At 35.8% G+C, this 13,537-nt stretch overlaps 1 protein-coding gene across 4 annotated transcripts in view; it reads right to left on the reverse strand.

Moving 5' to 3' along the window:
• Window positions 1–3,534: 3,534 nt before the first annotated feature.
• Window positions 3,535–13,537, reverse strand: part of LOC145256393 (ciliary microtubule-associated protein 3-like) — a 55,301-nt gene continuing 45,298 nt past the window's right edge. For 2 of the 4 annotated variants that reach the window (XR_013863988.1, XM_080115260.1), the window contains 2 exons: window positions 5,911–5,972; window positions 3,535–4,049 (listed from right to left, as the gene is read on the reverse strand). Coding sequence is in view for 2 of the 4 variants with exons in the window: in XM_080115260.1 (XP_079971386.1) it covers window position 4,049; window positions 5,911–5,972 (63 nt within the window). In the remaining 2 variants the exon portion in view is untranslated. Of the gene's footprint in view, window positions 5,973–13,537 lie in introns of all 4 variants that reach the window. The other 2 variants (XR_013863987.1, XM_080115251.1) reach the window with 1 other exon arrangement.

Raw genomic sequence — 13,537 nt, forward strand, 5'->3', positions numbered from 1 at the left:
TGAAATTGTCCAGATACATGCAAAGTTCAGAGATCTGAAACTCTCCCTATGCCAAAGGCAACAAAGCCCAATACCATGCACATGGAATCAAAACCATACCAGCAGCTCAAGTCAAAGATAGAGAAACAACCCTGATATATGTTGGTATCATAAATCTTTCAGTGACCAGACTCACAGGTGCAGCCCTCCCTTCAAACACAACAGAACCCTGGGAAATAAATAAACCAACAGACAGTGACGATGACCCCTGTTGTCTCTTTTATGTGTTGGATTATTACAATGGCCTCAAATTCCTAGTTGACACTGGTGCAGCTATCAGCATGATACTACCCACAAACAGATGCATCTTGAGACTCACCCCATTTCAACTTTGGGCAGCAAATGGTTCCATCATGGAAACTTTTTTTTTTTTTTTTACAAAGGAGTTACAACTTATCAAGGCCCGGACACCACTCGAGAATAAGGGTTAATGAGTGTACAGTAGTCAATGCAAAAATGTTGCAGTAATCATTAGTAGTGGGAATTGGCTAAATTGGATTACTTAAGGGAATGGTTCATCAAGAACTTTTCACGTTGGACTCAAAGACAACAAGGTGAAGTGTGTGTAGTGTTGGGATACTGTTGATGTGCGGTTCCCATTGTGATGCACTTACTTCAGATGCATGCAGTTGGTCAGATCTGCCTTCAAGTATTGAGCTTCTTTAGCTGGTCTGATTAATTGTCTATTCCTTCGATAGATGTTACCATTTTGAGGCTCAACTATGTATGATCATGATGTCACGGCAGGATGCTGAATGATTCCGGGCTCCCATAGTTTTGTTTTCTTGTGCTGGACATAGATTTTCTACCCCGCATATAGAGATGGGTGTTGCCTGTTATACTGCTTGTCATAACAGTTCTTTGATCTCTCCTCATATTGCTGTAGTGCTGTTCTTGTCTGTTCATCACCAAGTTGCTGCTTGGATACTAATGGTGTCTGTATTTGTCAGCCATTGAGCAATTCTGCTGGAGATTTGATGTTTGCAGGCACGGGTGTGGCTTTATGCCATCATTGCTAGATAATTGTCTTGTGCCTTTAGCAGTGTTTTCTTGCATATTCCAACTATACTCTGGTACTGACAGTGTCTTGCTTGTGAATGCAACTGGCAACCCTTTTTGTAGCAGTCAATGCATTTACCAATAACACAATGGGTTCCTTTGGGTCCAAAATATTGGAATGTTGTATTTCTTGCAATTCTTTGATTTCCTCAAATGCCTTTTGTTACTGGGATAACCATGTGAATTCATTTCTTTTTGATGTCACGTTGCAAATGAGTTTGATCAAGGTTGCAAATCGTGGTGAAAATTTGTTCAGGTAATTAACCAATCCTAGGAAACTAATGAGTTGATTTATATCCTCAAGTGGTTGTATAATCGCCTCTACTTCCTTAAGATCAGGTTTGATACCCTGTTTCAAAATGATGTGACCAAAAAAGGTATTTCAGATGTTTTTATCACAAATTTTTCTGATTGAATTTGCAGTTTTTTCCCTTGATTGCTTAAGTGCTTCATCATGATCACTACCATCTTCTTTGAATCCATACATGATTATGTCATCACATGTAGAAAGGAAGTTTTTAAGGTCACCAAAATTCTTTTGCATCGCCCGCTGAAATTCATCCTGGGCACATTTTACTCCAATGGGAAACATGTATTTACCATATGGTGTTATAAATGTCATAAATCTTCTGGAATTCTCATCCAGTTTTAGATGCCAGTACCCATATTTAATGCCTACGGTTGTAAACCATCTTGCGCCATTTAGCTCAGCAGTGACATCCTTAAACGTTGGAGTTGCATAATGTGGTCTTCACACTACTTTATTTAAGTCCCGAGGGTCTAGGCATAGTCTGACCGAACCATTGTTTTTGGTCACACACACAAATGAGTTTACCCATGATGTTGGTTCAGTCACTAGAGATAATATACCTTGAATTTGCACTAAGGCGCCTAATTCAATTTTTAACTTCTCTTTGACAGCTGTTGGGATTCATTGCGGTTGATGTACAACTGGTGGTACTTCAAGGTCCACATGAATAGTATATTCACCAGGTAGACAACCATTAGCATCAAATACATCAGAGAAACCCTGAATGATTTTTTTCTTTCATTTAAATTCCATTTTCAACTCGATCTTGGCACTGGAATGGGCTTTATATTTTTTTGCAATGCTTGGTTATTGTTTGTTTGCACCTGATGATTTTTTTCAACTCTCTGTATCAACTGACTTCACAGCTAAGTTTAGGGTCACTAGCCCTAACTCCTGTGATGTCAGTAGTCCTATCAATACGGGTCGTTTTGAATTCACAACATGGAATTTGTTCTGGAATCTTACCCCCCAGCCAGCATGCTCTTTCTTGGTCAATCTTCGTTTCACCGAAGGCAATTAACCGTGTAGCTGTTGCTTTGAGTGGTACTCTATGTAGTTTTTTGTATATTTCCTTGAGTAAAAGGTTGCTTATAGCACCTGTATCGACCTTTGCATTGATATCTATTTGCCTCTGACTATTGCCAATTTTTAATTTAGCATATGCCTCAGTAGTGGATGATGGCAACTGCTGAATGGTGTGGAAATAAATGTCTTCTTTTGAACCACTAATGTTACTTTCAACTTGTGTTGCTATGTGGATTTGTCTGTTTTTATGCCACAGTGGTGGTGTCGTTCTTTTCTGTACTTGTTTCTTATCTCCCAATTTGGAGCAGCAAACATTGGCAAAGTGTCCTTTGTTGTTGCATATAATGCACGATTTTCCTTTTACTGGGCACTCTCCTCAAGGATGCTTGTACGTCGCCTCCTCTGGCTTTACTATGCATGGCACTCTTGCTATAGTCAGATCATTACCTTCTTTGATTAAGGATTTCTGCGCTGACTTTAGATAAATTCTGAGTATGAAGAGATCGACTACAAGGGTATCAAAAATGAGCCGATTCATACAAATTTTGTCTGCACTGCAGCAATTCATGTCTTGCCACACAAAAATTCGACCTTGGATTTGCATACTGTCTAAAGTATTTAATGTAGTTTTCAACTGTCCTTTCTTCTTCATGGCAAAAAACGAATGTATCACTTATTTCTTGTCCTTCGACAGCAGCCAATAATAAAAAAATATCTAACCTTGATATCATCGTTAACATTGTGCATTGGACCTTTAAAATGAAGCCTGGCGACTTGCTGAATAAATCTGTTCATTGATTTAGCTAGGTTTGTGACCAATCTATTGTTAGTGGTGGAACTTGGGATGAAGCTACCATGCTAAATAATATCGATTTGGTATAAGGTAATTATCTTACCTTTTGTGTTTAGCGGCTATTCACGTGGTTGTCTTTTTTTATTTTTTTAACTCATGTGGAAAAAGAAATGTCATTGCTTATTCATTATTTCCAATTTTGGTAAAAAATATGTCTTTGTAATCTCACTCTTGGCATCATGTTATGTTGGGGGGGGGGGGGTTAATCCGATAGGATGGTTGTGATAAAGAATGGATAAGAAAGAACGAGAGCTAAAGAATGCAGGTTTTATTTACAAAAGACGCCATGACAGCAAGTGTACAAGGGAAGTAACTGCTATGAAAATGTCTCTGCCAAAGATTTGTTCCGGCTGTATGTAGCGATTGCTGCAAACTGATAATAATAATAAAATGTTGTGAAAAGCAATATTCTTTTTCATGGATTGCTGCATTTATCTTTGATCCTCCCCTTATAATACTCAATGTTCAGGGACATAGGTACCATTTTTAAGTCTTTGGTGTGACTCAACTAAGGATTGAACTCCAGTATCCCAGCCCATTAGAAAAAACTGTGCCCATTAGGTTAAGTAGGTTGGATTGAAATACACTAAAATTCTAAAAATGTATTGCTACACCCTTACTCCTCTACGATGACGTCCAGTGAGTAATGGCAGTAAATCCAGATGCTCTGGGTTCTGGTTGGTCACTCAGTATCTGGCGGTCACTCTGGTGAAGGCCCTAGGTGTTGAAATGCCCTGTCCAATGAATCACCACTTTCCCCATCTGAAAAGATCGAAAGGGCAAATCGTTCAGCGCTGGTCACGAAAGTCTGTATTACTGGTGAGCAAAAGTCATCTCAAACCCAAAACAGAACAAATAACATTTTAATGGTTTTTTTGGATAAAGTAACAATAATTATTCATGAAAAAATTCATACACTCTAATTCTTCACAAGTTTTACTTAGACTCTTAATATTTATGTCTGGACTCTTGGGTAAAATTTGGTTTATTTTCAAGTTTAGCTATTTCAATCCTAAGTCCATAGGTCAGTCTCTTAAAGGTATGGGGTCAGTGGGTGAGCAGAACAAGTCTGAGTGATCTCCAAGTTTAGCTATTTCAACCCTTAATCACAGAGTCAGTTTCTCAGTAGCATGAATTCTAGCAAATGAGCAGAGAAGAGTCTGGACAATTTTCAGGTTTAGTCATTTCAACCCTAAATCTAAGGGTCAGTCTCATAGCAGGTGAGCAAAGTGTAGTCTAGGTGATTTTCAAGTTTGTCATCTCAACTCTAAGCCCAGAGGTCAATGGCATGGAGTTTGGTGGCTAAGCAGAGCAGAGTCACTGAAGCTCACTTATGCACTGATTTTTATTGAAAATCGCTGGGACATAGCCCTGTCCCCACCCTTTCCAATAGAATTCAACTCACAATTCTTGATAATACATTATCAGTACTATTCTACAATTCATAACCCTGGAGAATACATTATTAGACCAATTGATTTTTAAGTCCATGTTTTTATTCCTGCTATCATGAATGGGAGGTTCTCCCTTCTCTTTTGAGCTGATAATCAAAAATCACAAATGTGGTTGATTAATTGGCATTAAACACAGCCCTTCTTTGTTTAATTCCTTGTCAAACTTTCCACCATGGAAAAGGGATTATTGTCAGGTAATTTAATTAACAGTGAGGTGTGTGATGTCCTTTTCAGTTTTTGACAGACAATTCACTTTTGAAAATTTGGTCAGCAGCATCCTGTCTCAGATGTTGATCAAGATTCTAACATGGTGGTGGTGGTAGTGGTGGTGGTGGATTGGAGAAGAAGAAGAAGAAGAAGAAAAAAAAAAAGCAGATAGCCAATTTTCCCCAAGACCAGTTCTTGGCAAATTTTCCTGATAGACGACTCACAGTTGTTGAAAGGCCATTATTTATTTTATCAACATCAGCCAATTTTTATTTCACAAATCTTTAGGAAAGTTAATTTATTATCAAATCAATATTTCTTTTTATGACCTAGAATTACCCATAGTGACCTTACAAACCAAAGTGATCCTTACAAAAAAAAAAAAAAAAAAAAAAAAAAAAAACCCCAGAATATTTTGTTATCAGTCCCGTTTTTATGATCCTGACAAGCATTTAATACAGTTCAAACGTTTTCTTTCATTACTTCTTTTTTCTCTGCCTTTTTTTTTTGCACCATCTGAATTCCAACATTTGTCTCTGTGGCAAATCAATCCTTTTTAATCAGTCAACATTGTCACATTTGCTATTGGTGTACCCATTTGCAAAATTGACCTATTTAAAAAATAATAATAACCAAGTGATTTTTTCATATTTGTGTTTGGAGATAATCCTCAAAGAAAATATCAGATTCAGAATATTTCTGAAATGATTCAAAATAGTTAAAGATATATTTTTACTGAAACAATAGCTTTTACTATTGTTTCAGTAAAAATATATCTTTAACTATTTTGAAGTAGAAACTTGTTGGCAACAACAACTTTAATCATCAATTCACTTTAATATTTCATTCAGTTTACAATGAACTTATGAAGAATTTTATCTTCATAAGTTGTGATACTAAGAAAGCATGACATCAAATTTCTACTTTCCTCACTGGCACTTCAATTTGAATGTATTCTTTACCAGTAGAGTTTCAAGTATGCCAGTTTTTGGTGATACTTTTGTTCTTCGGTGGTTGTATACAACTGTAATAAAAAGAAAAAAAAACAAATAAATAAAATTTAAATCTTTTTTTTTAAACAATATCGATCCTTCTCAGGACAAAAGTTTTTGTTTTCTCGATTTCATTTGTTTTCTACAATTATGTTATATCAAATCGAACAGTAATAATAATAGTGTTACATCTCTTGATCTATACAAATAAGTGCACATCTATTGGCAATAAACTCCAAAAATACTGGTTGGCTTTCAACCTAACTTAGTATGAAGATAGGTCAGATAATTTCTAGAAAGTTATTTCATTGTATCTTTGACTTTTGCTATAGGAGCTGGAAGTGACATTTTTTTTTGCTTGATAGTCTATTAATTATGATGTAAGCTCATTTTCAAACAATAACAGGTTTTAATGTCTTGCATGTATTTCTTTTGTACAATCGATTGAAATACAGGGTGGTCTTTTAAGTAAAAGTAGCTCAGAAAATGTAATAGAGAGGAGGAACATTGTTTTATTGTTTAAATTACCTGTAATGTTATAAAAGATGATGAAAGTGCTCCCCGTTGACATCTATGCATTCCTGGGCACGTTTAACAACGTTTGCAGATACTACCTGTAGTTCTTCTTTGGTGATTCTTCTGATAGCATTGGTAATGTTTGCCTTTAGTTGATCTAGATTGTGAGAATTATTTGCGCAAACTTTTTGTTTTAAAGTCCCCAAAGATAAAAATCACATGATGACAAGTCCAGCAAACGTGGTGGCCATAACCCTTTGCTTATTGTTTTCTCTTCCGTAAACATGTCATGAACTCGTATTAGTGATCTGTGAGACATGTGGCATGTAGCGCCATCTTGTTGGAAAAAGAATTACATTTTGTCTTGTGATGTCAGTTGGTCGTTAAGAGAAAGATTAGAGAGATCAGGCTACTTTTAAGTGGGCCACCCTGTACGTTTGACAGTGAGTAGTTAATCGCAGTAGATATAATAAAAATTCAGTAGATATAATAAAAATTCAACTTCTACTTTGACATGTGTGTTAAATATGTCTTTGATTTTGTAGCAGTTTTCACGTTTCTTCTTCTGACAAGTGTAGATTGATATTCATATAATTTAATTTGATTGGCAAACATAGTTCACATTGTTTGCAATTTTTTTATTCATGTATATCATTTGAGAAATTCAGGAAAGTTATTTAATTGTATCTTAGGTTTCTCCTATAGAAGATTTTTTTTATTTTACAAAGGAGTTACCACTTATCAAGGCCCAAAGCCCACTTGAGGATAAGGGTTAATGAGTGTATGGTAGTCATTGGGACAATAGCATAATAATCATTATGAGTGGAAATTTTTGATAATTTGATTATTTAAGGAGACGGTTCAACAAGAATTTGTTTACATTGCACTTGAAGACGACCATATTGTAGTCAGTTGGAATGTGGGCCAGCAGAACAGAGTTCCACAGCCAGAAAGTTCTAGGAAAGAAGCTTTGTTCATGAAATCCACGTTTAGATTTAGGCACACATAAAGAATGGGGGGAAATTATTGACAATGGTTTTAGTTAAACATGTGTTTTTTTGTGAAAGTTTGGCAAGAGGGGAACAATAGATTGAAACTCAAATGTGCATTTGCCATGAAAATAACGCTAGAGCAAAGATAGGCTAGCAACATCTCTTCTGTGGGAAAGAGGTTGCAGGGAAAAGAAAAGGGCATCACTTATCAGATTTCAAAGCTAGTTTTGAACTCTGTCCAGGCAGAATAGGGTGCTCTGAGCAATTCTTGCCCATATATGGCAACAGTACTCCATCTTGAGATGTACGTGACTCTTATACGGGTGGAGGATTGCATCAGCAGTGAGATATCTACAGGAGTGATAGAATGATTGAACTATTTTTCCAATGAGCTTGTTGAGAATGATTTATTTTTTCAGTTTATCATTTGTAAAATAGGCACATATTTTAAGAACATAATGAAGTTTGGTGTGTATAGTTTTTTGCAGATATTCTTCTATTTTTTACAGCCAATTAAAATATGTTTGAGTAACTGATTGCATTGAGGTGCATCTTTTGCGTTGAAAAAGTATGCATGTGCTAAATATGTATGTCTGACTCTGCATGTTTTCTCTTCTAACTGTTGTTGATATTTGTGTAAGATACAAATCAAGCAGAGAATGGAAAATTCCATTTAAAAGTTAAAAGTTTAGAATAAAAATTATGTAGCAGGATATCATATCATGGGAGGAAATACATGGTAGAAAAGTAAAAAGAGGTCCTGCCCCTGGGAATTTCATGTCAAAGTGACCAGATGTGAGTTTCAAGTCCTCCTCACCCTCCTCTTATTCCACTACCATCACCAAAGGACTGGGAGAGGAAGATGCTATAAATTACTGTAAGAAGTAAATCAAATCTCAGAGCAATGAATGGAGTTATTTTTTTTTTTTTTAATGGTGTCCATTATTTTAATCACAAAACGGAGGAAGAAGAAGAAGAAAAGATGAATATTTGTACAACTGCTACATACCTACTATATTTATATTTACAATGAGATTTCACTAAGTACTTGTAGAGACAGCAGCTGTGTTTTTGTCAATGAAGAAAAACCAGACAATCCATAAGGATAAAAGAGTCCCATTCCCTCCATCATAATGTTACAACCTACTTATTGGTGCCTAATTAACCAGTTTATTTGGCAACATTTGTTTCAAATCATGGAAACACAATATAGTGTCCAGAGAAAAAAAAATCATTAAAAAAAAACAACAACACTACAATCCAACTTGTAAAATATGTTGAAAATCCGTGGCATAACATATTGCAAGTAGAAAAAATTAACACATATGCATAAAATAAAAAAAGATTATAAGATATAGAAAAATGGACATTTTAAATTGTTGTTCATTTAGAACCTGTGCTGCAATTACATAATATTTTTATTTTTTCTGATTTACATAATGCATATTTTATTGAGATAAATTACTGATTAGATATCAGACATAACTAATTTAAATCTGTAAAAAATTAATTAAATGACAGCAACCATTAATTATTATGGCAACCAGTTTTTGTTAAAAATATTTTGATGCCAATCCAAAGGATAAGAATAGATCTGTCTGCAAGTTATGTCAAGCCATCATATCAAAGAGTGGCAAATCAAAATCTTTTAAAAGAACAAATATGTTAAACTATCTTAGAAAAATTCACCTCGAAGAAGCTACAGATAAGAAAATGAACACATTGAATGTTCAGGGATAGACATTCCAAGAACAAGTGGCAGCAACTATGAACCTCCGACAAAACACTAAACTACTGTAGAATCGATATTGATCAAAAGAAAATTTGGGATATTTATGATCACAGCTCACAAAAGATCTATCATCTGATAATGATTGCTGTTAAACCATATTCTGTAACATCTGACATTGAATTTAATAGGCTAATTGCAAAACTTTATCCAAATTACAATATTCAAAAAAGGTCTTCACTAAAAAATAATTTCAGATATTTTTACAAAAGTAAAAACAAAACTTAATGAAGTGAGTAGCATTTGACAAATTAAGAGACATTTGGACAGCTACTATTAGGTTGGTGAAAAAACAATATTTTCTCACATATATATGATCTCTAAATTAATTCATTGATATATAGCCATGTTACATATCATTTTGAAGCGCATTTTTTGTTCTATCGAATCATGTTATTCATTACCATTCTCAATCTGTTCATTTTTTTTTCAGGATTTTTGACAGCATGGACAAAATTCAAATCTGCACAATTTTCTTGTTCCAGTTCAAACTAGGCTGAAAAGCTGCCGAGATAGCTCATCATATCAACGGTGGCACAATGGTGATTCAAGAAATTTTGCAATGGTGATGAGAGCCTTGAAGATGAAGACAGTCATGGCCAGCCGTCTGCGGTTGATAACGAACATTTGAAAGCCTTAATTGAAGCTGATCCTTGCAAAACCACACAAGAAATTGCTGTTGAACTTCAGGTTGACCACTCAACAGTCGTTCGCCATTTAAAGCAAATAGGGAAGTCAAAAACGTTGGATAAATGGGTGCTGCATGAATTGAACAAAAAAAAAATCGTTGTTTTGAGGTGTCATCTACACTCCTTCTGTGCAACAAAAATCTAAAAGTGTAAGCCATATTTAGTTGCAAAATAGTTTCCAATGGTTTGTTGTTCTACACAAGTCGTGAGAGGTGACTGGTTTGCAATAGACAGAACAGTTTCTGATGGTTCATTGTTCTACACAAGTCCTGAGAGGTGACTGGTTTGCAGTAGACAGAACAGTTTCTGATGGTTCGTTGTTCTACACAAGTCCTGAGAGGTGACTGGTTTGCAGTAGACAGAACAGTTTCTGATGGTTCGTTGTTCTACACAAGTCCTGAGAGGTGACTGGTTTGCAGTAGACAGAACAGTTTCTGATGGTTCGTTGTTCTACACAAGTCCTGAGAGGTGACTGGTTTGCAGTAGACAGAACAGTTTCTGATGGTTCGTTGTTCTACACAAGTCCTGAGAAGTGACTGGTTTGCAGTAGACAGAACAGTTTCTGATGGTTCGTTGTTCTACACAAGTCCTGAGAGGTGACTGGTTTGCAGTAGACAGAACAGTTTCTGATGGTTTGTTGTTCTACACAAGTCCTGAGAGGTGACTGGTTTGCAGTAGACAGAACAGTTTCTGATGGTTCGTTGTTCTACACAAGTCCTGAGAGGTGACTGGTTTGCAGTAGACAGAACAGTTTCTGATGGTTCGTTGTTCTACACAAGTCCTGAGAGGTGACTGGTTTGCAGTAGACAGAACAGTTTCTGATGGTTCGTTGTTCTACACAAGTCCTGAGAGGTTACTGGTTTGCAATAGACAGAACAGTTTCTGATGGTTCGTTGTTCTACACAAGTCCTGAGAGGTGACTGGTTTGCAGTAGACAGAACAGTTTCTGATGGTTCGTTGTTCTACACAAGTCCTGAGAGGTGACTGGTTTGCAGTAGACAGAACAGTTTCTGATGGTTCGTTGTACTACACAAGTCCTGAGAGGTGACTGGTTTGCAATAGACAGAACAGTTTCTGATGGTTCGTTGTCTTACACAAGTCCTGAGAGGTGACTGGTTTGCAGTAGACAGAACAGTTTCTGATGGTTCGTTGTTCTACACAAGTCCTGAGAGGTGACTGGTTTGCAGTAGACAGAACAGTTTCTGATGGTTCGTTGTTCTACACAAGTCCTGAGAGGTGACTGGTTTGCAGTAGACAGAACAGTTTCTGATGGTTCGTTGTTCTACACAAGTTCTGAGAGGTGACTGGTTTGCAGTAGACAGAACAGTTTCTGATGGTTCGTTGTTCTACACAAGTCCTGAGAGGTGACTGGTTTGCAGTAGACAGAACAGTTTCTGATGGTTCGTTGTTCTACACAAGTCCTGAGAGGTGACTGGTTTGCAGTAGACAGAACAGTTTCTGATGGTTCGTTGTTCTACACAAGTCCTGAGAGGTGACTGGTTTGCAGTAGACAGAACAGTTTCTGATGGTTCGTTGTTCTACACAAGTCCTGGGAGTTGACTGATTTGCAGTAGACAGTTCTCGAGTTGGAATCCACAGAGCAAAAGATTCTTCCTGTGTTGAGACGGAAAAAACATATGCGAAATTGCTACAGAAAGGTTTAATATTTATGGAGCAATTCTGGTTTCTGATTGGTTGGTAGCAGAATGGGAATTAATTTGATTCGTCAGTTCCTAGCAGCATCGTTTATAAATAGAATCTCCCGACTGTGCAGGATCATACCCCATTATATTGCAAAAATATTGTAACATCCTCCCTATTTTTTATAATGGGGGAAGTCTCTTGTGTTCATTCTGCTCAAAAATAAATATATATTTTTATATTCAATTATACATAACAAAATTAGAAATCATTTGGATCTTAAAATTTTAGCATGCAAAAAGACGCCATTTTTAATTGTGTTCAAATGTCAAACAGATATATATGTATACAGAGAAGAGAAATAAAAGAAAAATGGAACATATTTTTATCTTAAAAAGGGATGGGTATGTGAAAAAGAAACCATTTCTTAAATTTGATTATGCAGTTTTCTTAAAAATACGCATACATATATACATATAAATAAATATACATATAAAATAAACATACATGCAATATGTACCCACTTGAAAAAAAAGAGTTTTTTTGTTTTGTTTTTTGCTTTGTTTTGTTAATTAAAACAATGCAGAGAAAAAATAGGACATTTTTGATAAATAAGAAAGAAAACTAATGTGCACAAAAAATAAAAGTCAATTGTAATTTATGTGCGCCTTAAAATAAGCATGCAAAAAGTATTTGTTGAAAAGAAAATACGCACAGAAAATGTTTGCCAAAAATGATGCAAAAAATTATTTGTCAAAAAGGAAATTTACAAAGAAAAGGTTTTTAAAAAAAATGACTTTTTTTTTTTAATTTCATTATTTCAGTAAAAGTATTAGTTACGCATTAGTTGGTTAAAGTGTTAATACAAACAAAATGGATGGAGTTTAACGTCTTGCCCAGGCCTATTTGTGGATTCCAACTCGAGAACTGTCTACTGCAAACCAGTCAACTCCCAGGACTTGTGTAGAACAACGAACCATTGGAAACTGTTCTGAAACTAAAGATGGCTTACACTTCTAGAGGTGATGGACCCAGCATGCATCTTTATTTCGATGGATCTGAATCAAAATTCAAATTGTGGCAAGTAAAATTTCTAGGATATCTATGAATTCAAAAGCTACACAAAGTACTTCAAACACAACTTGAAAACAGAAACGACTCCGACTTCATTGAAAAGAACCCAATTGTCTTTGTAGAATTAATACAGTGCTTAGATGACCAAAGTCTATCACTGGTAATGAGAGAAACCGTCGACGATGGCTGCAAAGCATTGAAAATATTGAGAGAGCATTATTTATTGGAAGGAAACCCCAAAATTATTTCTTTATATACTGAACTGACCTCTCTAAAACGAATGGAAACTGAAACCATTACTGATTATATTATAAGAGCTGAAATGACTGCAAATTTTTAAAAAATGTCTGGTGAAGTTATAAGCGACAGTCCGTTAATATTTATGGAGCAATTCTGGTTTCTGATTGGTTGGTAGCAGAATGTGAATTAATTCGATTTGTCAGTTCCTAGCAGCATCGTTTATAAATAGAATCTCCCGACTATGCAAGATCATATCCCATTATAATACAAAAATATTGTAACAAAAAATGACCCATTTCTCAAGTGGAGTGTGGCGTGTGATGAGAAATGGATCCTCTATGATGACAACTGGCGACATTCGGCACAGTGATTGAATGTCGGAGAAGCTCCACAACACTTCCTAAAGCCGAAATTGCACAAAAAAAAAAAGGTTATGGTGACTGTTTGGTGGTTTGCTTCTTGAATCTGGGTGAAATGATTATGGCAGGAAGTACTGTCGACAAATTGATGAAATGCACCAGAAGCTCCAATGTATGTACCTAAAATTGGTCAATATGAAGGGACTAATTTTTCTCCATGACAATGCTCGCCTGCATGTTGCTCAACTAACTCTGCAAAAGCTGAACGAATTGGACTACGAGACTTTGCCTCATCTG

Source organism: Euprymna scolopes, chromosome 3 (genome assembly GCF_053919585.1).
Source record: "Euprymna scolopes isolate OS-2025 chromosome 3, ASM5391958v1, whole genome shotgun sequence".
Classification (NCBI taxonomy): Eukaryota; Metazoa; Mollusca; class Cephalopoda; order Sepiida; family Sepiolidae; genus Euprymna; species Euprymna scolopes.